General features: G+C 40.6%; 1 protein-coding gene across 4 annotated transcripts in view; it reads left to right on the top strand.

Annotated features, from left to right (window-relative positions):
- Positions 1-24,543, top strand: part of ANO10 (anoctamin 10) — a 229,891-nt gene that overhangs the window by 33,866 nt on the left and 171,482 nt on the right. For all 4 annotated transcript variants that reach the window (XR_007133880.1, XM_047771364.1, XM_047771355.1 and 1 more), the window contains exons 5-9: positions 3,390-3,509; positions 7,075-7,644; positions 9,028-9,083; positions 12,548-12,622; positions 18,290-18,472. Coding sequence is in view for 3 of the 4 variants with exons in the window: in XM_047771364.1 (XP_047627320.1) it covers positions 3,390-3,509; positions 7,075-7,644; positions 9,028-9,083; positions 12,548-12,622; positions 18,290-18,472 (1,004 nt within the window). In the remaining variant the exon portion in view is untranslated. The remainder of the gene's footprint in view (positions 1-3,389; positions 3,510-7,074; positions 7,645-9,027; positions 9,084-12,547; positions 12,623-18,289; positions 18,473-24,543) is intronic.

Raw genomic sequence — 24,543 nt, 5'->3', positions numbered from 1 at the left:
ACACATGAGTGCGAGAGCCAGGTAGGTCCTGGGAGGGGCTGCTGGGTACAGCAGCAGATGAGGCCCACCTTCATGATGGGGGTCTCCACTCCCTGTGGGTTCTGTGCCCTCATCACCCTCTGCTGGATTGGGGGCAGCATAACCCACTCCTCCCTGTTGCACAGATATGTGGTAAGGGGTTGTAAGAGAGAGTTCTCTTTTCCTCTTGAAGTAAACATGTCACATTAACCAAAGACTGTTAATGTTGTTAGGCGTTATTTAATTTAGAAGATCCTATTATGAGCCAGGTTACTTGTAGTCTTCCTTAAATTAGATTTTGGTTAGTTTGGCCAGTTGTTCAATGGCTGTAGCCGTCATAACTGTAGTACTTGACAATAGATCATACGGCATTCTTAAAGGAAAAAAATGTTGGTTTAAATTGTCCCTCTCTTTAAATAGGCCCACACAGCATCATATGTTCCTTTGAAGGTAAGGCTCATGTTCTTTACATTCTTAGCTGAAAGGAAAAAGTGGAAGGATTTAAAGAAAAAAAAAAAAAAAAGCAGCCTCTATTTTTAGAAGGTGAAACCAGAACTATGCTTTTGGCACTGTGCTTTTGGGTGAGGAGAAGCCCAGTAATTTAGGACTTGGGGCTTTATATGCTCTCTGAGCTCCTACGTCCGTAGTCCTATTTTTAGAAGTATGTAAGTGGCTTTTTTTTGCTTGCCTGGAAAGTCTTCTATAGCCAAACAGAGTCTTTTCTTTAAAAAGAATGAGAAATAGTAAAATAATTTAGATGTCATAAGTCAGTTCAAAGTTAAAACACTTGACACAGTAATTGAAAAGGGTAGTAATAGAAGGAGGCATAAGGTATAGCTGTGTATCACTAAATAAGAGAAAAATCACAACCACTGTGGGTGATCAGCTTTCAAACTCATGGTAACTAAAAAAAAAAAAAAAAAAAAAAATTCACCGAAATGCTTTGGGATGAAAATACCAAAAAATGGATTTGACAGGATTGGAGGCTGATATAATTTAAACCATAAACCTTTTTACCCTGGTTGTTGATATTTTGAGTATATACTTTTTTCAGTCATTGAAAAAGAGCATTTTATCACAACCCTAGTGCTAAGCCTTTTTTTTTTTTTTTCTCTTTTAATTTAGGTATGAGATGCAGCTGTAATAAGAACCATTGATTAAGAATCTTTTTTTCTGAGATCCAGACTTTTTCCTGTTGTTAACATCAGATATCTCCTCTTTATTATCCTTTTCTTGTTTCTAAGAAGGCTTTCTTTTAAATTACCCTGAAGATTTTGTAATAGGGCATTGTCCTGAGAATACTCTTTGTCACATGTAGTATTTCTGCACTGAAAACTTAAATCATGTTTCTCTTCCACGCTGCAGACATTTACCTGCTACCCTCACTGAGAGACCTGTTGCCTGATAGGTTCATCGTTTGTCTTTGGGGATAGGAGAGAAAGAAGGCAGCCCTCAGAAGAGATGAGCTGATAGACCTTAAGGTGCTCAAAACTTATCAGTGGATGAAAACAACAAAGCATTATTTATTTATTTATTTGTCTTTTAGGGCCTCATCCTTGGCATATGGAGGTTCCCAGGCTAGGGGTCTAATCAGAGCTGCAGCTGCCAACCTACACCACAGCTCACAGCAACGCCAGATGCTTAATCCATTGAGCGAGGCCAGGGATCGAACCCGCCACCTCATGGTTTCTAGTCAGATACGTTTCTGCTGCAAAGCTTCCTTTCTTGATGCAAATTCCATGTTATAAGCAGCCATATTCTTTACTAAGACTGCTAGGTACTCATGTGGAAAGTACTCCATCTCCCCAAATATGGCACAAGGCATTGCATTTGAGTTCTCCATGAACTGAACACATTTCCTCTTAAAGACCTAAAGACCCACCTGCCCATTGAGTCACTCTAAGTAATTATGGATGAGAGAATGCCCCGTTTTCATTTATTATCACTAGGGGATATTGTCTTTGGTTAAATTTGCTTGTCCCTCTGTTACCAACCTGGGGTCTTGGAATCATTAATTAATAGAAATTGATAAGAGGCCAGACAAGGCAAGGCTTTATTGGGACTTGTGCTGCAGCAGGAGGAAGTAAAAACAAGTAATAGGTGCTCTTGCTTGCTCCCAGGTGGGGGGTGGAGTGGGGAGGTATGAGATGGTCCCTTAAATGGGATGAGAGTAGGAGTGGATTGGTGGGTCAGAGCAGAGTGGGGTCTTAGGTGGCCTGCTCACCCCTCGGTGGTACTGTTTGCAAGGATTGTGGGCACTACCCTGCTTTTGCTTCCAGCGCTCCATGAGTGGCACTTGGTTTGTGACTTTTTGTATCTTATTGTTCATAACTTGCCCCACCTTCGCCTGCATGCAGTTATTTTTAGTCCGTTATATAAGTTTGTACACCGTTGCCCGAGGAGACTTGGGTTCAGATGCAAGCACCCCGATAAAGGGCCCCTGGTCCAAGCCTGTCCTGTACCTCAGATAAGTGCACAAGTCTTAAAAATCACACCAAGTGATTGCTAAAGGCAGGACATCTTTTTTGATTTTGATATTTGCTCTTTGTGAATACAGGCCTTTATAAGCAGATCAGAAAAGATAAAAATCATTTTGAAAATACTCAACATCAACAAGAAGCAGCAGAACTAAACATTCTCTTAACCTTCACTATAGTGGGAGAATAGACTGGTAAAAATTTTCTAGGGGCTGTTTTGTAATATGTGCCCAGATTGAAAATCCATGCGCTCCTGGAGCTAGCAATTCTACTTCTAAGTGTATGTAACAAGGAAATAGTAGACAGGAGAGGGAAGGTGTGTATGTAAGAATTTTAACGTTATTTATAATAGCGCAAAAAAAAAGGAAACAAGTATTTTCCAGTAGAGGATTAGTTAAGTTATGGCATTTCAGACAAGGGAATATCATGACACCATTAAAAGGACATTCATGTTCTATATATATATTGGCATTGAAAAAGTTGATCATATGCTGCATGAAAAGTGTACAGAACCATGTGTAGAGAATGGTCCCTTGTTTGTTTTAAAATATATTTATGGATGTATATTTTGAAGTCTACTTATATGCTAAATTGCTATTTGTAGTGGTTATTTATTTTTTTGTGTGAGAGGGAGAGAATAACAAGGACATCTCCAGTTCTCATCTGTACATTTCCATAAGGTTTAAAAATTTACGTCAACTTGTATTGCTTTCACAGTCAAAGGAAGTAGTCAAGATATTTACGTTTGGAAGAGCAGAAGAATACACACCTTAGGAGCAGGCAGTGTGGCATTGATCTTTGTGTAGCCCTCCTCTCTTTCTGGACAGTCTGGATAACATTTGATGGAGTGTTTCATGAGTGACCTCAAACCCATCTCATGTATTCCATCCACAGTGAGGAGACTGCTCACCTCTGGCATTGTGATTCAGGTGTTTCCACTGCATGACAATGAAGCCCTGAAGAAGCTGGAGGACACCTGGTATACTCGGTTTACTATAAAGTATCAGCCCATAGGTGAGTACCAGTGCCTGCTCCTTAGACGAGAGGAAGACTGACCAATGAAAAGTGATGCTGCAGCCATCCCTCTTGGGTGGATCTTTACTGGTCTGCTAAGCAGAGCTCACCAGCTGCACGTGGGCAAAAAAGAAAAAAAAATGGTGAGGAGGATAAGATGGGTTTAATGACCTATTTTGTTGATTTCTATTTCTTTTTTTAATGTCTTTTTAACTCAAATTTTATTATCTTTATTGTTGTACAGTGATCATCACAACCCAGTTTTACAGCATTTCCATCTCAAACCCCCAGCCCATCCCTTCCCCACCACCTGTCTCCTTTGGTAACCATAAGTTTTTCGAAGTGTATGAGTCAGTTTCTCTTCTGCAGAGAAGTTCATTGTATCCTTGATTTTTATTTCTGATACCATTTTATTTTTATTTTTATTTTTTTGTGGCTACACCCATAGCATATGGAAATTCCCAGGCCAGGGATTGAACTTGTGCTGAAGTTGCAGCAATGCCAGAGTCTTAACCCACTGCACCATGGGGGAACTTCCTCTAATACCATTTTAGATGGACTGAATTACAGGCTTTTACTAAATTTCACCCATGACAGAGGCAATCCAGAGTCACCTTCCTTAGTATGTGTCAAATTGATTATAGATCAAATTTTATGAGAATCTAGTTTGACCATGAATATTTTGTAGTTGAAAATTTCCGTTTCTTTAGACCTAATCATTTGCAATGGGCCAACCTGTGCTCATTCTCAGGACCAGACTGACAGGCTTCAACGTCTTTTAAGGTAGTTTATAAGTGAGTATTATTGGATTTCTCCGTTTTCTCTGAAGGCATTTAGAAAAATAACCATCAATTTATTTGGTGTGTGTTGAACATTACTTTGTATAAACTGGTGTCAATATGGATGTTTAAATTTTTTGGTTTAGTTTTTTTTTTTTTTTTTCAGCCTAAGGATTGCGTTTAAGCTGGTAATTTCTACCATAAGCTTTACTATCAGATTTTCTTTTCTTTCTTTATTTTTTTTTGCAAGTTTATCTCCAACTTTTTATTGGTCTTGCTCAATAGCATTGGTGCAGCTACATAATGGTGAATTTTGAATGTCCAGATTAAGTGGGGAAAAAGATATGTTACAGGGTTTCCACCCGTGGGTTCCCACACCATATTCTGAATCTCACCAAAGCCTGCTGTGGAAACTGTACATGTCATCAGTGTTGCTATGTCTCATCTAGAACCTTAAGGCCTGAGGTCAGAGGCTGGAGGATTCACCCTGCAGGCAGGAGACCACAAGGAAAAACTGATACTCAGTAGAAGCAGACATGAGTCCTGCCAGTCAGTGAGGACCCACAGTGCCCTTGGCCACACCTCATGCCAGTTCCTGAACTGTTTCTTCTCTGCTTTGGTTACTTTGAACCCTGCCCAGGCTGATGTCATAGCTGGAGTACTGCTCTTGGGAGGAGGTGTGCTTCTCTTAATTCAGCTGGTACCTGTTCATAGACTGGAGAACTGTTTTTCAGTGTCAGTTTGGCATTTTGAGTAGGAGAGCCTTGAATGTTTAATTTTCGTCAGCACTTATCTTGTTTTTGGGTTCAGCGATCATGGTCAGAGTGCCTCAGTTCCTTGTTGGCTATTGGCAGGAATCTTGCCATCACCTGGGATTCTCAAAAGGCTGCTTACAACACAGCAGGCAGCTTGCTTCTCCCGGATTAGTGGTGTCAAAGGCAGTAAACTAGCAATGAGACCATGGGCTGGTCACAGTCCCCCTTCAGGCCTCCTGAAAAGAGGGGTAGGGGGCGGGTGGAATTTGTACTACTTGAGCCTTCGGGCACCTGGCCCACTCCTGTTCTTCCCCGACTCTGTGCTAGGCGTACGAGCTTGGTCTCAGATACCACTGAGGCCACGAATCTTGCTGCCTTCCTCAGCCGAGCCAGGGCTCCTTCGGCTGTGACTCTGGCCAGGGCCCACGCCAGGACAGTGGCTCAGCCCGAGACCCAGGTCTGCTATCAGTTTTTCTTGAAAGTACACTTCCTTTTTCACTTTGTTTAAAGGAATTCCTCTAAAATGACTTTCTTTCTAACCTCCATTTCTGAAAACAACTATCATAATATGGTAACGAACAAAAATTATTTTTAAGATCAAATTTTGAAATTGCATTGTGAATTTTTTCTTATATTCTTTGAAAGGAAAAATTTTGGTTTTGATAGTCATTTTGTGTTGCACTTAAGATGTTTTTTTCACTTTGTTTAACATTTAGGTGGCAGTAAATTTAAATGTTGCCCCTAGGACTTGTAAGTGACAATATCCAGTAGCTACTTCTTATAAAGTGAGGGGGAAAAGTGAGTTGATGGTGAAGACTGAGCATGGTTGTGGTTGCAGTTGTGAGGCCTCTGTGAGTGTTGGGGCTGGTGATAGTGGCCGGGCACAGGAAGATGTTGAACTTACCCTTGAGATCAAGACGAAGGTGGTCTGATAGGGAGCCCAAGACCACGAACACCTTTTTCTTTCTTTCTTTTTTTTTTTTTAAATTGCTGGGATATCCTTTAACATGGTTCAGATTTGAGGTGACCTCATCATACTTACTGTTTTAATATGCTCCTGAGTCAGTAGGAGAATTAAAGATGGGGAAAGATAATATCCTTGTTTACTCTAAGCCATCCTCATAGACTGTTCTGACACATTATTTTAACAAAAGAGAAAGCAATGCAACATTTTTACTTCATGTAATTAACCAAGAAATAATAACTCCAGCCACTGCTCCTCCCTCATTCCCTGTGTCCCACCCTGGTCCTAGTGCAAGATGCTTTTCCAGTCTAGGCACTAACCCGTGTAGATGTGGCTGTCAAAGGGTGCAGTGTTGTGGCCCCCTTTGGGATTAATTAGCTTATGTCAAGTTCACGGAGTATTAACAGTGATGCTGTTTGGCCTGTCTTCTGCCCAGTGCATACATAAAGGTACATATTCCATGGCTGTTCTAGAATTTAACGTGTTGAATATTGTTTTGTGCTTTTCAGTCATGTTTCTTCAGTATGTTGGAAAATTTGCTATGACGCATTGATGAAAATTTATCCCTTTGGGTGGGGGAGCCATATATTATGGATGAGGAGAGTTCTTTGAAAAGAGCCTTTATAACTCTAATAGTAAAGTGAGAGAAAAGTGAGTAGCATAAATTAAATACACCCCCAAATTAAGGTGGTTCTTTGGCCACGGCTGAATTTAAACTAGGACGGTGGAGATTTGGGACAAGCACGAGGTGAGTTTTCCCTTGGGAAAAAGATACCCACCATATGAGGAGGTAAAGAGGAAGCAGACCCAGGGTGCCTGGCAGAGCAGCCCCAGCAGACGGACCCTAGGCTGGGAGAAGTGTCAAGCTTGCTATACAGAAGCATGGGGTCTTTATACTTCATGAAGGATGGGTTTACTATCACGCACTGATTGAGAAATGAAAGTATTATGAAATAATCCCCACAACTAAAAAGTGAATAAGCTTACCTGAAATAATTTTTTTTTTTTTAAAAAGCAAGCCTTTGGTAGTCTGTACGTAAGGTCTTTTTTCCCCTCTTTCATTGTAGACAGTATTCGTGGCTACTTTGGAGAAACAATCGCTCTTTACTTTGGATTTTTGGAATATTTCACTTTTGCCTTAATCCCCATGGTGGTCATTGGGCTCCCTTACTACTTGTTTGTGTGGGAAGACTATGACAAGTACGTGATCTTCGCCTCCTTCAACCTGATCTGGTCCACGGTGATCCTGGAAGTGTGGAAGCGTGGCTGTGCCAGTATGACCTACCGGTGGGGGACCCTGGTCATGAAGAGACAGTTTGAGGAGCCCCGACCGGGGTATCACGGGGTCCTGGGGATCAATTCCGTCACCGGCAGGGAGGAGCCCCTCTATCCCAGCTACAAGAGACAGTTGCGCATTTACTTGGTCTCTCTGCCGTTTGTGTGCCTCTGTCTCTACTTTTCTCTGTTTGTCATGATGATTTACTTCGACATGGAGAACTGGGCCTTGGGTCTGCACGAGAACAGCGGGTCTGAGTGGACGAGTATCCTGTTGTACGTGCCCAGCATCATCTATGCCATCGTGATCGAGATCATGAATCGCCTCTATCGATATGCTGCAGAGTTTCTAACTTCATGGGGTAAGACCTGATGCTTTGTATTTATATCTTATTTGCCTGTAGGAAATATTGCTTAGATTCAGGTAACTGCTGCCTTGCAGAGAAGATAGATGTTGCTCTAGGCTAATTATAGAGACCTAAGGAAAAGTTCATTTCCTCTGAGTGCTCCACGGATCCCCATATCCTGGCTATCACCGCTCTCATTTATTGAGTGTTAGCTACTGTGGTCCAGTGTCCTCCTAAGCACTCTGTTCATAGTACTGTATTTTCACCTCCTCAGGACACCACAGAGTAGAAGTTATTTCACCATTTTATGGATAAAGGTACTGTGAATTAAGAATGTTCAGACAGCAAATGGTAGAGCCGGGCTATTCCAGCCTGTGCTCCTTAGTCTATATTCTGTTTTATGATAAGGGTAAAATAGATTGGATTATCTCCATGATACTCTGGCCGAGAGAACTATGTCTGATATCTGAAAACCAGTTGTGCAGTTGTGTGGGGTAGCAGATTGCTGTTGAACTCAGTGAAGTATTTTTGTGTGCATCTGTGGTAGTTTAAAAACGGTCTCAATAGGCCATTTAATTTATTCATTCAAACAAATAAACATGCAATATTAATCCCTAGAAAGATGTCTAGGCCTTAACTTCATGCATCACAAAGATATTTAAAATTTTTTTTATTAGTCGTATAATGACATCTACCATTTATTGAGGGATTCCCTTAAGCTGATACTAGGCTAAGGTTTTATACCCCAGGAGGAGGATGGTGTTTTCTCCTGCAGCCCTGTTTTGTAATCAGGGAGGGAGGTTGAGTATCAGGAGGTTGAGTGACTTGCTCAAGGTCAGACAGTGACTGAGTGGCTGAGTTGAGATTCAAATCCAGGTCAGCCTCATGTTGCCTGTCTGTGACAGCGATACTTTGGTTCATAATCTTCCTTTTTGTCCTTTTGCCCTACTGTCTTGGAACCTGCACAGTGTCTCCTTTTCTTAAAGAGGGTGGAAATTTGAGCTTCCTTTTTAAGTTAATTCTTGTTAACTTTATTTAATGCCCTACTCTTAAAAGGTTGCTACCAGTTTTACTACTATTGCTTGTACAGGGTCTTTTTCTGGTGCCTGCCTATGGGATCATTTGCCTACATTTCTTTGCTGTGGTAATATTTAAAAAATAATTTCTAACAACAGTACTATTACAGTATTTTGAAAAATGTGTCTTAAATTTAGGGGTTTTTTTGTTTGCTGTTCTTGACTGTAAGCAGTAGCCATGGTTGACAGCCTAGAACACTGCTGACTGAGGCTCTCTTGTGGACATCTCTGCCCTCAGCACAAGTCCCACTTTACCTCAGCACGATACCCCCATATTGCTCTCTTACCTGAGAGAAATTACCTCTCCTTTTTAATATCGTAGAGAATCACAGACTGGAATCTGCCTACCAGAATCACCTAATTCTGAAAGTTTTAGTGGTAAGTAAAGCTTTTATGTACAACTCCACTGTATTTATGAAATTAATGCATACTGTTTAATATTTAGGAGCATAAATATGAAGACTTGCTTCTAATTTAAGATATCAGATAGTTAATATACTCTTTACCAGCAGGCAAGGATTAGTAAGTATATTTACATATATGTTCAATAGTCTAATTACAAATGTGCACATGGTATAAGACTATTTCATTTTGTGTGTGCAGTCAACTAATATTTATTGAGCACCTCCTTTTTTTATAGTTGATTTACAGTGTTGTGTTTTAGATGTACAGCAAAGTGATTAAGTTATACACATATCCATTCTTTTGCAGATTCTTTTCCCAGATAAGTTGTTACAGAGTATTGAGTAGAATTCCCTGTGCTCTGCAGTAGGTCCTTGTTGATTATCTATTTTGGTATAAGGTCTTAAATATAGAAATTAGTATTACAGCCGATTTCCAGTTATTTTATTTTTATTTATTTATTTATTTATTTGTCTTTTTAGGGCCTCACTCACAGCATGTGGAAGTTCCCAGGCTAGGGGTCAAATTGGAGTTGCAGCTGCCTGCTGGCCTACGCCGCAGCCACAGCAATGCCAGATCTGAGCCGTGTCTCTGATCTACACCACAGCTCATGGTAGCACCAGATCCTTAACCCACTGAGCAGGGCCAGGAATCAAACCCCATCCTCATGGATACTAGTTGGGTTCGTTACCGCTGAGCCACAATGGGAACTCCCAGTTATTTTTAAAAACTACTTTATAGACATATTTCTATTATTTTCCTTTTGGTGACGTCTTTGAATGTTTCTTTATTCAACAGTCCTTCCAGTTACCCACAGTCTGTTTAGTGATAGAACATTCAATTATTATTTTTTAAAATTTTGTCAAAGAAATTCCCAAAGGCCAAGAGGTTTCCAGCCTGTTTTGATGGGTAGGAATAAAGAGATGGAGGGAAGGTATTGTGGAACCTGCTTGCTGTTTCTGTAAAAGCTCACACATTATACTTCTTTCTACCAGTATTATAAATAACAAAGAGGTACCAGCTTGAAAGCAGGAGACTACCTTGGCCATTTGTAACAGAGCTGAGAAGCAGGAAAGGTGCATAAAGAGTCCTCTGAATTATCCTCCAGGATTGAGTTCACATAGTCCACGTACTTCACTCCTGAGAGAGGAATCCAGGCCCTCACTTAGACAGATCCTTTATTCCCGTAGAAGTCATTCTGAGAAGTTTTTTTATTTGGTCTTTCCATCCTTAGAAGGTCAGAAACCACCATTAAGGAGGTGATTAGGTTTCTGGAAGCAGGTAAATTTATAGAGGCAAGAGCAGGGAAGGAAATAGAAAATCTCTCATACATAGATAATGAGAATTCAACAGTCGGAGCAATTTGGACATTAGAAATGGGGCACCCGGCCATCCATTTCTAAAAAGGCTCCAAAGGCCTCATTCTAGCCCTGCAAAATCATTTATTTTCACAGTGTTGGTGCTGAGTCAGCAAGGAGGTTGTGTTCCGTGTTCTCTGTGTGAGAAAGCAAGTGGAGAGTAAGTGTAATGCATGAAAAGTTTCATTTACAAAGATTACAGTATGGTGCTTTTGCCTTTAGAAGTAAAACCTCTATTTGTCTTAAAGAATTTTGTTATTTATAAGAATGTCTTATTCTCTGACAATGCCAGATACAACGTCTGATAAACAGACTCATACCTTAGAGTCTGTTCATCCTCCACTCTGTTGGGTCTCTCCCTTCCTATTTAATCTTGTGGGGAGAGTGCTTCTCAGCCCTCCTGAGCTTTTGCTTTTTCAATTTCTCCTCCAGCTTGGCACCCCCACTCCCACCCTGTGGCCATATCACCTTACTGCTCACTCTCTCTGGTGACTCCCCTTCCCCTCACTAATGAAGTGCTCACGCTGTACGCAGCAGTCTTTCGTCTCAGAAAGGGATGCTGCGAAGCAGGAAGCAGCCAGCATGGGGCTAGGCCAGGGGAACCCATCAGTACGAGGGGTGGTTACAAGTACCTGAAGAAATGGCACTTGTGGGAGTTTCCTGGTGGTCTAGTGGTTAGGATTTGGCACTTTCACTGCTGTGGCCGGGGTTCAATCCCTGGACCAGGAACTGAGATCTTGCATCATGCCACTGCAAGCCACAGCCAAAAAGAAAAAAGGAAAAAAAAAAAAGAAATGGCACTTTTTGTGGTGGGTTCCCCTCCTCCCCTAACCTATGTGTTCGGTTAGGGCAGCCTTAGGCCCGTGGTGACAGAGATGCTTCGCAGGTCAGGGCTGATTGTTATGGCTGGTCTCTCTTGTTGGTGCCACCCAGCTAGCCAGGTGTCTCTCTGGTACATGGGCACAAAGAGGTTTCTGGAGCTAGTCTGCTTTGGGGGGTTGGCCCTTCTTGCTGGTGCTGCCAGGCCATCCCTGTATCTCTCTGCAGGGCTGGGGAGTGGCAGGCCCAGCAGGGAAAGAGGGAAGGAGAGCACATGCCCTCCAAGCTTATTGACAGTGTGGGTCGTGATCAGTCTCTCTTGTTAGTGCTTCTGGGCTGGCCTGTTGTCAGGCTTCCTGTTTTGTTTCTTTCTTTTTTTTTTTTTTTGTCTTTTTGTTGTTGTTGTTGTTGCTATTTCTTGGGCCGCTCCCGAGGCATATGGAGGTTCCCAGGCTAGGGGTTGAATCGGAGCTGTAGCCACCGGCCTACGCCAGAGCCACAGCAACGTGGGATCCGAGCCGCGTCTGCAACCTACACCACAGCTCACGGCAACACCGGATAGTTAACCCACTGAGCAAGGGCAGGGACCGAACCCGCAACCTCATGGTTCCTAGTCGGATTCGTTAACCACTGCGCCACGACGGGAACTCCTGTTTCAGTTTTTTTTTTTAAGGCCACATGTGTGGCATATGGAAGTTCCCAGGCTGGAGTCGAATTGGAGCTACTGCTTCTGGCCTACACCACAGCCACAGCAACATGGGATCTGAGCCATGTCTGTGACCTACACTGCAGCTCACAGCAATGCCAGATCCTTAACCCACTGAGTGAGGCCAGGGCTCAAATCCGAGTCCTCGTGGATACTAGTCGAATTCGTTTTACTGCTGAGCCACAACTGGAACTCCAGGACTCCTGTTCTAAGTGGAGGCTCTGGCTAGGTTACATGCTCAGGGATGGGAGATACTGGGCCTTGGACTCCTTTTTGTAAGAAAGTAGTCAAAACGTAAGATACACTGGTGCTGTGCTGTTCCTTCAGCCCTGAGGTCCCAAACCAGTTGTTCTTAGCACCTTTCAGAACTCTCCCTTGGTTGCCCCTCACATCACCTCCAGAGTTCACAGATGTGCTTAGTGAAGGCGAGCAGGAGAAACAAGTCTGCGCCCTCATGTCTGGACTAGAAGTCCCTCATTACGTCTTTAAATGCGATTTTTACAGTTGTAATGAAGTACTGTGACACAACATTGACTATTGCTATCTCTTCTTGGCAGTTCAACTTTCTAAATTGCTTTGCCTCACTGTTCTACATTGCCTTTGTCCTGAGGGATATGAAGCTCTTACGTCAGGTGAGTGTGAGAAGGTATCAATTTTTTAGGTTTAAGAGGTGTTTCCTATACCCAGGTAATGTAATTGTCGCCCCATTATTATCTTTACAAATGAAATTATTAAATTTCCTATATTTCTAAACCCAATTCTAAAAAAAAAAAAAAATGCCATTAGCAGTTGCACTGTGTATTGTACTCAACTGGAAAGAAATTTGTTGAAGCTAACCACCTTGCAAAATAAATCATGTAGGTACCAAAATCAAATACCCAGTTCATATCAAAGCTTGTAAAAGCAATTTTAACAGCAAAAAATGTATTCATTCATTGAACTTTTGTACATGTCTCAGGCTGGTGGTTATTAGTATAACCTTAAATATGTTTTACACATTTCATTTTTAAGTGAGTAGTTGTTAAACTTTAGAGACCAGCAGATTTTATGCAGTGTTGTATCTTTTCTGAAATGTTCAAGAAAGTCTCACATATGATTTTGTTGTGTTACTATTCCTGGATCCCATAGTAGTAGTGAATAATAAATTAAATACAGATTATTAAGTTGAGTATAAATTTTTGCTTTCTAAATTGTCTCTTCTATACTTGAGCCAGCTGTCAGTAAGGGCTTTTCCTTCCTGGATTTAATATCCTGTGATCGTTAGCAAGCAGAGTCTCAAAGCCTAGTCTTCTTAATGTTTATCTGAGAGCTTGGGATCATTTTTTAAAAAATGAAAATATTTTTACAACAGAAAGTTAAAAGATTTTGTAGTTATGATTATAACAGTTTACATAACGGTAAAATTAAATATTGTGTTCTTTTTTTTTCCTTTTTTCCTTTTTTTATTACTCAATGAATGTAGTGTATTTATAGTTGTACATTGATCATCACAGCATTTCCATTAGTAACTACATTAGATATAATGCTACTTAAAAAAATTTTTTTTTCTGAAAATTGAGAAGTAATACCTTTGAAATTGATAGGTTAGCTGTACACACCTTCTCCAGTCCCACCACTAGTATATTATTGGGGTTTGACTTCTCATTTCTTATGCTTTAGAGAGTCTCCTTTATTTAATAGGGGGCAGGGAGTGGGGAAACACTCTTTAAAACATAGAATTTTAATATAAGCAAGGTGGTTTGTGATGGAAACGTTGATATCTATCTGGGGAACGTGGAAATTGACACAGTTCCTCTGGAAACCACTTGGGCAGCTTTGCCAAGAACCTTAATAATCCGTCCCTAGTCAACCATCAGAGATGAGGCGTATATTCAACAACAGTGCATGGGCTAAGTAAAAAAGAATTATTAGTGACATGGGAAAGTGCTTATAGTATATTGAGTGAGAAAAGAAATGTACAAATCTATATACACATAAGATGATTCTACTTACATTGTTTGTAGCTAAACTATTTTTTTTTAAGTTGGCGACATCATTTAGATTCGTATATTGTAGTCAGGATGAGATAATAAAAAAGACAATTTTGGAGTTCCTGTTGTAGCTCAGTGGGTTAAGAACCTGACATAGTGTCCATAACGATGCAGGTTTGATCCTTGGCCTCACTATGGGTTAAGGATCTGGAGTTGCATAAGCTGCAGTGTAGGTCAAAGATGTGGTTCGGATCTGGCATTGCTGTGGCTGTGGTGTAGAGCAGTTGCTGCAGCTGCAATTTAACCCCTAGCCTGAGAACTTCCACATGCTGCAAGTGCAGCCCTACGACCCTCAAAACACACACACACAATTTCAAGTTAATTCATTGTCCTGACAACTTATAACTAGTTTATTTTTTAATTATAATCTTGTTTGTATTATAATCTTTTTGTATTTCAGTCTGTCTTCCCTGTGCAAAACAATAAATTAGAAACATCATTCTAACACCTAGCTTTTCCGATATTAGTTTTTTTTGTTTTGTTTTGTTTGTTTTTTTTATTTTATTTTTTTATAATTTTTTAAATTTTCCCACTGTACAGCAAGGGGGTCAAGTTATCCTTACATGTATACATTACAATTACATTTTCCCCCCACCCTTTCTTCTGTTTCAACATGAGTATCTAGACAAAGTTCTCAATGCTATTCAGCAGGATCTCCTTGTAAATCTATTCTAAGTTGTGTCTGATAAGCCCAAGCTCCCGATCCCTCCCACTCCCTCCCCCTCCCCCTCCCATCAGGCAGCCACAAGTCTCTTCTCCAAGTCCATGATTTTCTTTTCTGAGGAGATGTTCATTTGTGCTGGATATTAGATTCCAGTTATGAGTGATATCATATGGTATTTGTCTTTGTCTTTCTGGCTCATTTCACTCAGTATGAGGTTCTCTAGTTCCATCCATGTTGCTGCAAATGGCATTATGTCATTCTTTTTTATGGCTGAGTAGGATTCCATTGTGTATATATACCACCTCTTCCGAATCCAATCATCTGTCGATGGACATTTGGGTTGTTTCCATGTCCTGGCTATTGTGAATAGTGCTGCAATGAACATGCGGGTGCACGTGTCTCTTTTAAGTAGAGTTTTGTCCGGATAGATGCCCAAGAGTGGGATTGCGGGGTCATATGGAAGTTCTATGTATAGCTTTCTAAGGTATCTCCAAACTGTTCTCCATAGTGGCTGTACCAGTTTACATTCCCACCAACAGTGCAGGAGGGTTCCCTTTTCTCCACAGCCCCTCCAGCACTTGTTATTTGTGGATTTATTAATGATGGCCATTCTGACGGGTGTGAGGTGATATCTCATGGTAGTTTTGATTTGCATTTCTCTTATAACCATCGATGTTGAGCATTTTTTCATGTGTTTGTTGGCCATCTGTATATCTTCTTTGGAGAACAGTCTATTCAGGTCTTTTGCCCATTTTTCCATTGATTGATTGGCTTTTTTGCTGCTGGGTTGTATAAGTTGTTTATATATTCTAGAGATTAAGCCCTTGTCCGTTGCATCATTTGAAACTGTTTTCTCCCATTCTGTAAGTTGTCTTTTTGGTTTCTTTTGGGTTTCCTTTGCTGTGCAAAAGCTTTTCAGTTTGATGAGGTCCCATGGGTTTATTTTTGCTCTAATTTCGATTGCTTTGGGAGACTGACCTGAGGAAATATTCCTGATGTGGATGTCCGAGAGTGTTTTGCCTATGTTTTCTTCTAGGAGTTTGATGGTGTCCTGTGGTATATTTAAGTCTTTCAGCCATTTGGAGTGTATTTCTGTGCATGGTGTGAGGGTGTGTTCTAGTTTCATTGCTTTGCATGCAGCTGTCCAGGTTTCCCAGCAATGCTTGCTGAATAGACTTTCTTTTTCCCATTTGATGTTCTTGCCTCCCTTGTCAAAGATTAATTGACCATAGGTGTCAGGGTTTATTTCCGGATTCTCTATTCTGTTCCATTGGTCTGTCTATCTGTTTTGATCCCAGTACCACACTGTTTTGATGACTGTGGCTTTGTAGTATTTCTTGAAGTCTGGGAGAGTGATGCCTCCTGCTTGGTTGTTGTTTCTCAGGATTGCTTTGGCGATTCTGGGTCTTTTGTGGTTCCATATAAATGTTTGGATGTTTGTTCTAGTTCTGTGAAAAATGTCCTGGGTCATTTGATAGGGGATTGCATTGACTCTGTAGATTGCTTTGGGTAGTATGGCCATTTTTACAATATTGATTTCCCAATCCAGGAACATGGAATATCTTTCCATTTCTTTACATCTTGTTTGATTTCTTTGATTAAAGTTTTATAGTTCTCGGCATATAGGTCCTTTACCTCCTTGGTCAGGTGTGTTCCGAGGTATTTGATTTTGTGAGGTGCAATTTTAAAAGGTATTGTATTTTTGTATTCCTTTTCTAATATTTCATTGCTGGTATACAGAAATGCAACTGACTTCTGAATGTTAATCTTATATCCTGCTACTTTGCTGAATTTATGAATCAGTTCAAGGAGTTTTGGGGTTGAGTCCTTAGGGTTTTCTATGTATAGTATCATGTCATCTGCCTACAGTGACAGTTTGATCTCTTCTCTTCCTATATGGATGCCTTTTATTTCTTTTGTTTGTCTAATTGCTGTGGCTAGGACTTCCAAACTCTGTTGAAGAGCAGTGGTGAGAGTGGGCATCCCTGTCTTGTTCCAGATTTGAGTGAGAAGGCTTTCAGTTTTTCCCCATTGAGGATTATATTTGCTGTGGGTTTCTCATAAATGGCTTTGATTATATTCAGGAATGTTCCCTCTATACCCACTTTGGCGAGGGTCTTGATCATGAATGGATGTTGGACTTTGTCAAATGCTTTTTCAGCGTCTATTGAGGTGATCATATGATTTTTGACTTTTTGTTTGTTAATGTGGTGTATGATGCTGATTGATTTGCGTATGTTGAACCATCCTTGTGAACCTGGGATGAACCCGACCTGGTCATGGTGTATAATTTTTTTGGTATGTTGTTGGATTCGGTTGGCTAAGATTTTGTTGAGAATTTTTGCATCTCTATTCATCAATGATATTGGGCGATGGTTTTCTTTTTTGGTGGTATCTCTGCGTGGTTTTGGAATGAGGGTGATGGTGGCATCATAGAATGTCTTTGGGAGTATTCCTTCTTCTTCAACCTTTTGAAAGAGTTTAAGGAGGATGGGCACCAGTTCCTCTTTATATGTTTGATAAAATTCACCTGTGAAGCCATCTGGTCCTGGACTTTTATTTGTAGGGAGTGATTTTATGAGCTCTTCAATTTCATTTCTAGTGATCGGTCTGTTCAGTTGGTCTGTTTCTACTTGATTCGGTTTTGGCAGGCTGTAAGGTTCTAGAAAATTGTCCATTTCTTCCAGATTGTCAAACTTGTTGCCGTATAGTTGTTCATAGTATTCTCTTATGGTTTTTTGTATTTCTGCTGTATCCGTTGTGATTTCTCCTTTTTCGTTTATAATTATGGTTATTTGGGTTCTTTCTCTCCTCTTTTTAGTGAGTCTGGCCAGGGGTTTGTCAACTTTGTTCACCTTTTCAAAGAACCAGCTCTTGGTTTTATTAATTTTCTCTATTGTTTTTTGAGTCTCTATTTTATTGATTTTTCTTCTTTGATCTTTATAATTTCCTTCCTTCTGCTGACTTTAGGACTTTTTGGTTCTTCTTTTTCTAATTCGTTTAGGTGGAGGGTTAAGTTGTCAATTTGGGATCTTTCTTCTTTTTTGAGAAAGGCCTGTGTTGCTATAAATTTCCCTCTGAGCACTGCTTTCGCAGCCTCCCATAGATTTTGAGCGGTTGTGTCTTCATTATCATTTGTTTCAAGGTAGTTTTTAATTTCCTTCTTGATTTCCTCATTGACCCATTGGTTTTTTAGTAGCATGTTGTTTAGTCTCCATGTAGTAGGTTTTTTCTCTTTCCTTTTCCCATGGTTGGTTTCTAATTTCATGGCATTGTGGTCAGAGAAGATACTTGAGATAATTTCTATGCTCCTAAATTTATTGAGATTAGCTTTGTGTCCCAATATGTGGTCGATTCTTGAGAATGTTCCATGAGCATTTGAGAAGAATGTGTATTCTGCTTTTTTCGGATGTAGTGTCCTGAAGATATCAATTAAGTCTAACTTTTCTATTGTTTCCTTTAGGATCTCTGTTGCTCAATATTAGTTTTTATAACATAATAGTATACTGCTTGTTGAAGGGTCGATTGTTTTATTGCATAAATGTACACGTGCTTTGGTTTTGTTAAGCCACACCACCCCATATTATGTATGTGCTTCTCTTTAGAGTTTGGCCACTCTCCTGATTACCTCCCAGATCCTTAACCAAATTGTGGAATCCCTTCTTCCTTACTGGCTCCAAAAGAAGCACCACATCCAGGTGAAGAAAAAGGTGCAGGCTTTAAAGGCAGACATCGATGCAACATTATATGAACAAGTTGTTCTGGAAAAGGAAATGGGAACCTACTTGGTAAGTTTGAGTATTGCTGAATTAAACACTGGTTGAAAGTGAATACCAGTCATGTTCAGACAGTATACAACAAGTAAGTACACAGTCACTGTCTGAGATGTGACTGTTTTGTAAGTGCTTTCCAGGCAGTAGTTCATCAGGAACTCGTTTAAAGTTAACAGGATGGAGCTGTGCGTTGACATGCTGTGTCCTGGACCTGAAGTTGTGCCTAACATCCAAAGGATGAGCCCGATGTATGATGAGACTGCTCCGTCGAGGGTGTGGGAATGTTTCACAGAGGGCAGAGCAAGGGAGAGGTGAGGGGGCTGTGGGGGCAGCAGCGTTGTTTGCTCCTGGCACTTTAGACTCAAAGAAGACATTGTACCCCATGCTGAAAATGGAAGGCCAACCTGAAGATTAATTTATAGCTTATGTTACTTTGTGCTATGGTCCATACAAAGTCGTTCCTTAAAGAGAGAATTGGAGTTATTTTTAGGAACTCCAAGTAGCTCATTGGAGGTTCTTAAATATTATTGAGCTCTGGCTATATTCATTATTTCTTTGGGGGGAGAGGGAGGGGTTGGAGGGGGGGGTCACGTTTGCCTTAGATCATTGTTTCTTACTTCCCGCACCTTCCTTCTGAGTATGATATTCTTCTTAGGGAAGTAGATCCTTCAGTGAGGATCCATTATTGTTAAACTTTCACCGTCTGGTTTTTCATTATGGATGAATGAGTGTACTAAGGACTGAATTTCTTTGCTGACTTTCATAGTTGTCTTGTATGCTTAAGAATTTTAGTTTGTATGTTCCTCCTGAGCAGAAATCCATTCTGTTTCCCCCTACCCTCTGCTCACTTTTCCTTGTCTTATTTTTGCAGTTCCCTCCCTGGCCCCCCTAGTCTAGAGCCAGGTGTCCATAGCCCAGAATTCCCCTCCCATCTTGTGATGTTGGAGCCTCTGGAGAGCCAGGGCGTAGCATGCTCTTGACACAACCTGTACATTGAGGGCAGCGCTTGCAGCTTTTTGGGGTACCCCCTTTAGGGGTACGGGACCACTGCTCTCGGCCCTGGCTTTGCTCAAACAGCCTGGTTCGAGTTACACTCCAGAGGAGTAGGGTGTCTTTTGTTCCCCTCCCCCAAGGATTCAGATCCTGGCCACCTTGGCCAGCCTGTGCCCTGGGAGCTTGGACAGGCTTCTGATTACTATCTTGCATTTTGTTCCAGTCTTGCCTGTGCAGGTGATTTTTTTATTGTTTTTGAGTGATGATATATCTTTTGATTAAAGTGAATATCTATGCACTACCGTTTTCTGTTATTGCTATGTTTGGGGGAGAGGATGATTTTACGTATAAACTTAAAGCATATCTTGACCAGCAGGACTATTTATGTTTATACATGAAGTGTCAGAGAAACACAAATACACACACACACACACACAACACGCATGCACATGTGAGCACATGTACACAGGCAGTTAAGAGAAGAAAATAGCACTTGGGCAGAATGTGGAGCCACCTTGCCTGCATTGGCTGAGTGCTGGCTTACTGGTTAAAAACTCAGTCTGATTCATAGTGTCAGGATCCTTTCTTTGCTTGTCCTGGGGAGTGGTATTCTGGGGCTTATGTATTTTTTTCCCCTTCATTCTCTCACAAAAACTAAGCCAGCAGTGTTTCCTGAGTTCTTCATCCCATTCCCGCTCTTACACAGACGTCTCAGCAGGCCCACCTGAAGCTCCCGTGTCTCCTCTTCCCCCTTCTCTCCATCCTATTTCACACCAAGCAAACCCCTCATATCCTCTACTGTTTGTGTCATGTCTCTTTCTTGCCCCTTACAGTTTCTTGAAATAATTCTTCTCCATATTGCTATCTCTACTTTCTAGCTTCTTTTCCTGTAATCAGTTAGAACCTGCTTTCAGCTCCTCTTTTTCTTTGAATTGTCTGGGTAGACAGCATTGTCCCCCTAAAGTGACCAAAGCCCAACTCACAGTCTTCTCTGGACCAGCCCCTCCCCTCGTCCTCAGGCTCAATGAATGGTATACAGTAATACAGACAGCGTGCCCCTCACCCACGCAGTTTTAATTCATCTAAGAACTGGATGCTGATAAGGTGACAAAATCTTAGATCTTACCTTTCTAATATTTCATGACATCCCATAATACATTTGTGACAGAAGATATGGCAGGCATTGCTTTTGTCATGCCAGCAATAGGCACCTGAAGCTCTGTGTCGTTAATCACTGGGTGACTAACTCGAGAATAAGACTGAAGACTCTGCTTTTCTGTCTCTGTTATTCAACCCGGGCTCTCTGATGTGCAGTAAAGGAAAGGTGTACTAATTTCTCTCGTGGGCCCTGGGCCTGTGAGTGCATGCTAGGGTTGACAGTGCATCTCCTTATTAACTTAACCTGCTTTCAGGGCCCACATGATCAGACCCATCTTTCCTTCCTCATCTCCTACAGTTCCTCCTTTACTCTCTTCATGGGAGTGACGCCAGATATTGGCTGTTTCAACTCTCTCCATGTATTCTAAAAAGGAGAGATGATTTGGGCTCTCATTTGCTCTAGATCGTTCTTTGCTATGCCCAGATCCTCCCCCCGGCTACATTTTTCTCCTCACTGCAGTCCATGAGCTTAGAATAGATATTTTCTGTAATCTCACCTGGAGTGTTATATATGAATCTAAAACAATGTTACCAAGATTTGGGAAAAAGCAATTTGACTGAGACTTGAAAAACATTATGATCATAGTAGTACTTGCTCACTAGGAAACATGGCAGGTATAGGACGATGGAGTATAAGCAAAAAAAAAAAAAAAAAAATTTCCCCATAATGTCCCCACTAGGGGTGATCCACTGGGGTCTCTTGACCCAGTTCTTCCCAGCCACAAGGCTGGGCTGTGTAGCCCCCCAGATCCTCACTGGGCACTGCTCTCCCACTCCTGGGAACTGCCAGTTCCTTCCAAGTGTACTGCTGTGTGAGGCTGAATTTTCATGATGGATATTGCAACTAGAATAGCATATTGCTACACAGTAAATGAGCTAGACATTGAAGAGCTAAATGTTTTTTTGTTTTGGAAAATGTAATCATTTTTTCAGACACTATTTTGTATGTGTTAATATGCTTTTAATTCTTGAATCAATGATAAATATTTTTTAAAGTTCTGCATTTTAATTTCTAATAATGGCAGATAGGTAAATATCACTAGGTATAACAACTCCCATAAACAAAAAGTCTTTGGTATCTTTTCTTTAAATAGTTTAGGGCTTTGAAGACCCAAAAGTTTGAAAAGTACAGATCTAGAATAATCCCCCTGCCTTTGTGTTTTTCAAGGCATTAGCTTTTGTGAAGCCAGTTGGTTCTGTTGTTGCCTCCCAAGATTCAGGCCCCGAGATTTTGGAGGCATACGACCGTTGTACCCTGTCAAGGGGGCATTGATGTCAGGTTGTCCCTTGGATGGGGCTGCCTTGTTAAATCACGTGAGTGACTGGGTGACAGGCAGATAGCAGAGGTTCTTTTTCACTTTGTACTGAAAAGTTATCTGTGGGTTGATACTTTGAGACCATCCTCTTCACTCTAAATGGTAGATCTTTAAAAATAGTTTCGAATTGTTGCTGACATATGGGGATGCTATTGATTTTACTATCTCTTACCCAGTAACTTGGCTGAATTCTCCTATTATTTCCAATATTTTTTGGATTTTGTTGGGTTTTCTATGTAGAAAGTAATTTTCTTTTCTTTTTTGGCCTCCCTGAGGCATATGGAGTTCCTAGGCCAACTGCAGCAACACCAGATCCTTATCCCACTGTGCCAGGTTGGGGATTGAACCTGTATCCCAGTGCTCCCAAGATGCTGTCAATCCCATTGTGCCACTGCAGGAACTCCTGTGTAGATAGTTATTTCAGCTACAAATAAATAATGGCCATCATTTCTTGTTTCAGTTTTTACACTTTTTATTACTTGTTTGGCTCACTAATATGTTCAATATGATTTGGACAGAAGTAGTTATAACAGGAATCTTTATCTTGTTCCTGATTTTTTTTGTCATCTTACCATTGAGTATTATGTTTGTTCCATGTTTTTGGTAGGTAACTTTTTATCAGTTTAAGAATCTTCTTTCTCTTCCTTATTTGTGAAGAGTTTTCACTGTGAATGATGTTGAATTTAATAAAATTTTTTTTTGCTTCTGCTGAGAGCATCATATTGTCCCCTTTAATTAATGTTTTCATTTATACTAATAACTTTCCTAATGGAACACCATGTTTGCATTTAAATGATGAACTCCATTAGTTCAATATTTTTTATCCACATTGTTATGTTAAATATGCTAATATTTTATCAGGTTTATACCATTTGCTAATAATTTCCCTTTCTCAGTCACTGGGATAGGGCTTCCATGTTATTATTGTGGAGACTGTTGCTAAGCCAAAGCCTGGCAATGTAATGTTGATTAAAGAACAGTTTTAGGAAAAGAGCAGCCCAGTACCTCCATGCTGCAGGTTGCCCTCTTCCTCACTTTCCTCTGCACACACTCTGCACAGGGTGGTGTGAGGAGCCAGTGAGATGGGTCCCCTGGAAACTGAACCTTTGTTTTCATACACGTAATAAATTAGATATGTAAAATTACTTATGCTTCAAAGATATATCATAGTTCTCTTAAAAATAGTGTATGTTCTAATACCTTTTTAAAATAATTTTTCATTATAATATAGTTGATTTACAATGTTGTATTAGTTTCAGGTGTACAGCAAAGTGATTAAGTCATATATATGTACATATATATACACATATATACATGTATATATGTGTATATATAACCTATATGGGAAAAAAATCTGAAGGGAATGAATATATGGATATATAGATAGATATCTATCTATCTATATATATCTCCATTCTTTTCAGATTTGTTTCCCATATTTGTTATTACAGAATTTTTTTCTTTCTAGGGCCGAACCTGTGGCATATGGAAGTTCCCAGGCTAGGGGTCAAATCAGAGCTACAGCTGCTGGCCTACACCACAGCCACAGCAAGGTAGGATCCAAGCCTCGTCTGTGACCTACAACACAGATCACAGCAACACCAGATCCTTAATCCACTGAGCAAGGCCAGGAATCGAACCTGCATCCTCATGGATCCTAGTCGGGTTCATTAACCGTTGAATCACTAAGGGGATTCCCTATTACAGAATATTGAGTAGAGTTTCCTCTGCTATGCAGTAGGTCCTTGTTACTTATCTATTTTATATATATTAGTATGTATCTGTTAATCCCCAACTCCTAATTTATCCCTTCCCACCGCCATCTTTCCCCTTTGGTAACCATAAGCTTGATTTTGAAATCTGTGAGTCTGTTTCTCTTTTGTAAGTTCATTTGTATCATGTTTTTTGGATTCCACATATAAGTGATATCACATGATACTTGTCTTTGACTTAGTATCATAATCTCTAGGTCCATCCATGTTGCTACAGATGGCATTATTTCATTCTTTTTTATGGCTAAGTAATATTCCATTGTATATATGTACCACATCTTCTGCTTTAGTATTCTTCATAATGTCTTTAAGTTTATAAATAGGTGAGTTGGTCTTTACTAGCTTGCAGCTATAGAGAGTGTCTTGGTTAATGTATTTTGCTTTTAGTATGTGATTTTTTTAGTTTGTTAAATTTGCATTTTTTTTCCTTCTTGCTGTTGGATTATGTCTGTGGTTTGCTAAATTAATTCCCAAGTGCTCATAAAACACTGATAATGTTACCATGTAAATACTACCACTCAGCATGCACTTTTGTGAGATGGAAGCACAGAATATGGGGTACACTGCTATGTAGAGAAGAGGCTCCCTGGGGGCTGGGCACTAAAAAAGCCAGGAAGACCTTTGCATGGTTCCTGGAGATTGCCCAGTTGCACACGTGAGAGAAACTGCATACATCTCCTCAGGGGTTCAACTTTTCTTTTTTGTCTTTATAGGGCCACTGGTGGCATCTGAAAGTTCCCAGGCTAGAGGTCAAATCGGAGTTGTAGCTGCCAGCCTACACCACAGCCACAGCAACGTGGGATCCTTAACCCACTGAGCAAGGCCAGAGATTTCAAACCCGCATCCT

The sequence above is a fragment of the Phacochoerus africanus genome, chromosome 1, assembly GCF_016906955.1.
Source record: "Phacochoerus africanus isolate WHEZ1 chromosome 1, ROS_Pafr_v1, whole genome shotgun sequence".
In the NCBI taxonomy this organism is placed as follows: Eukaryota; Metazoa; Chordata; class Mammalia; order Artiodactyla; family Suidae; genus Phacochoerus; species Phacochoerus africanus.
This window is presented reverse-complemented; position numbering and strand designations above follow the sequence as displayed.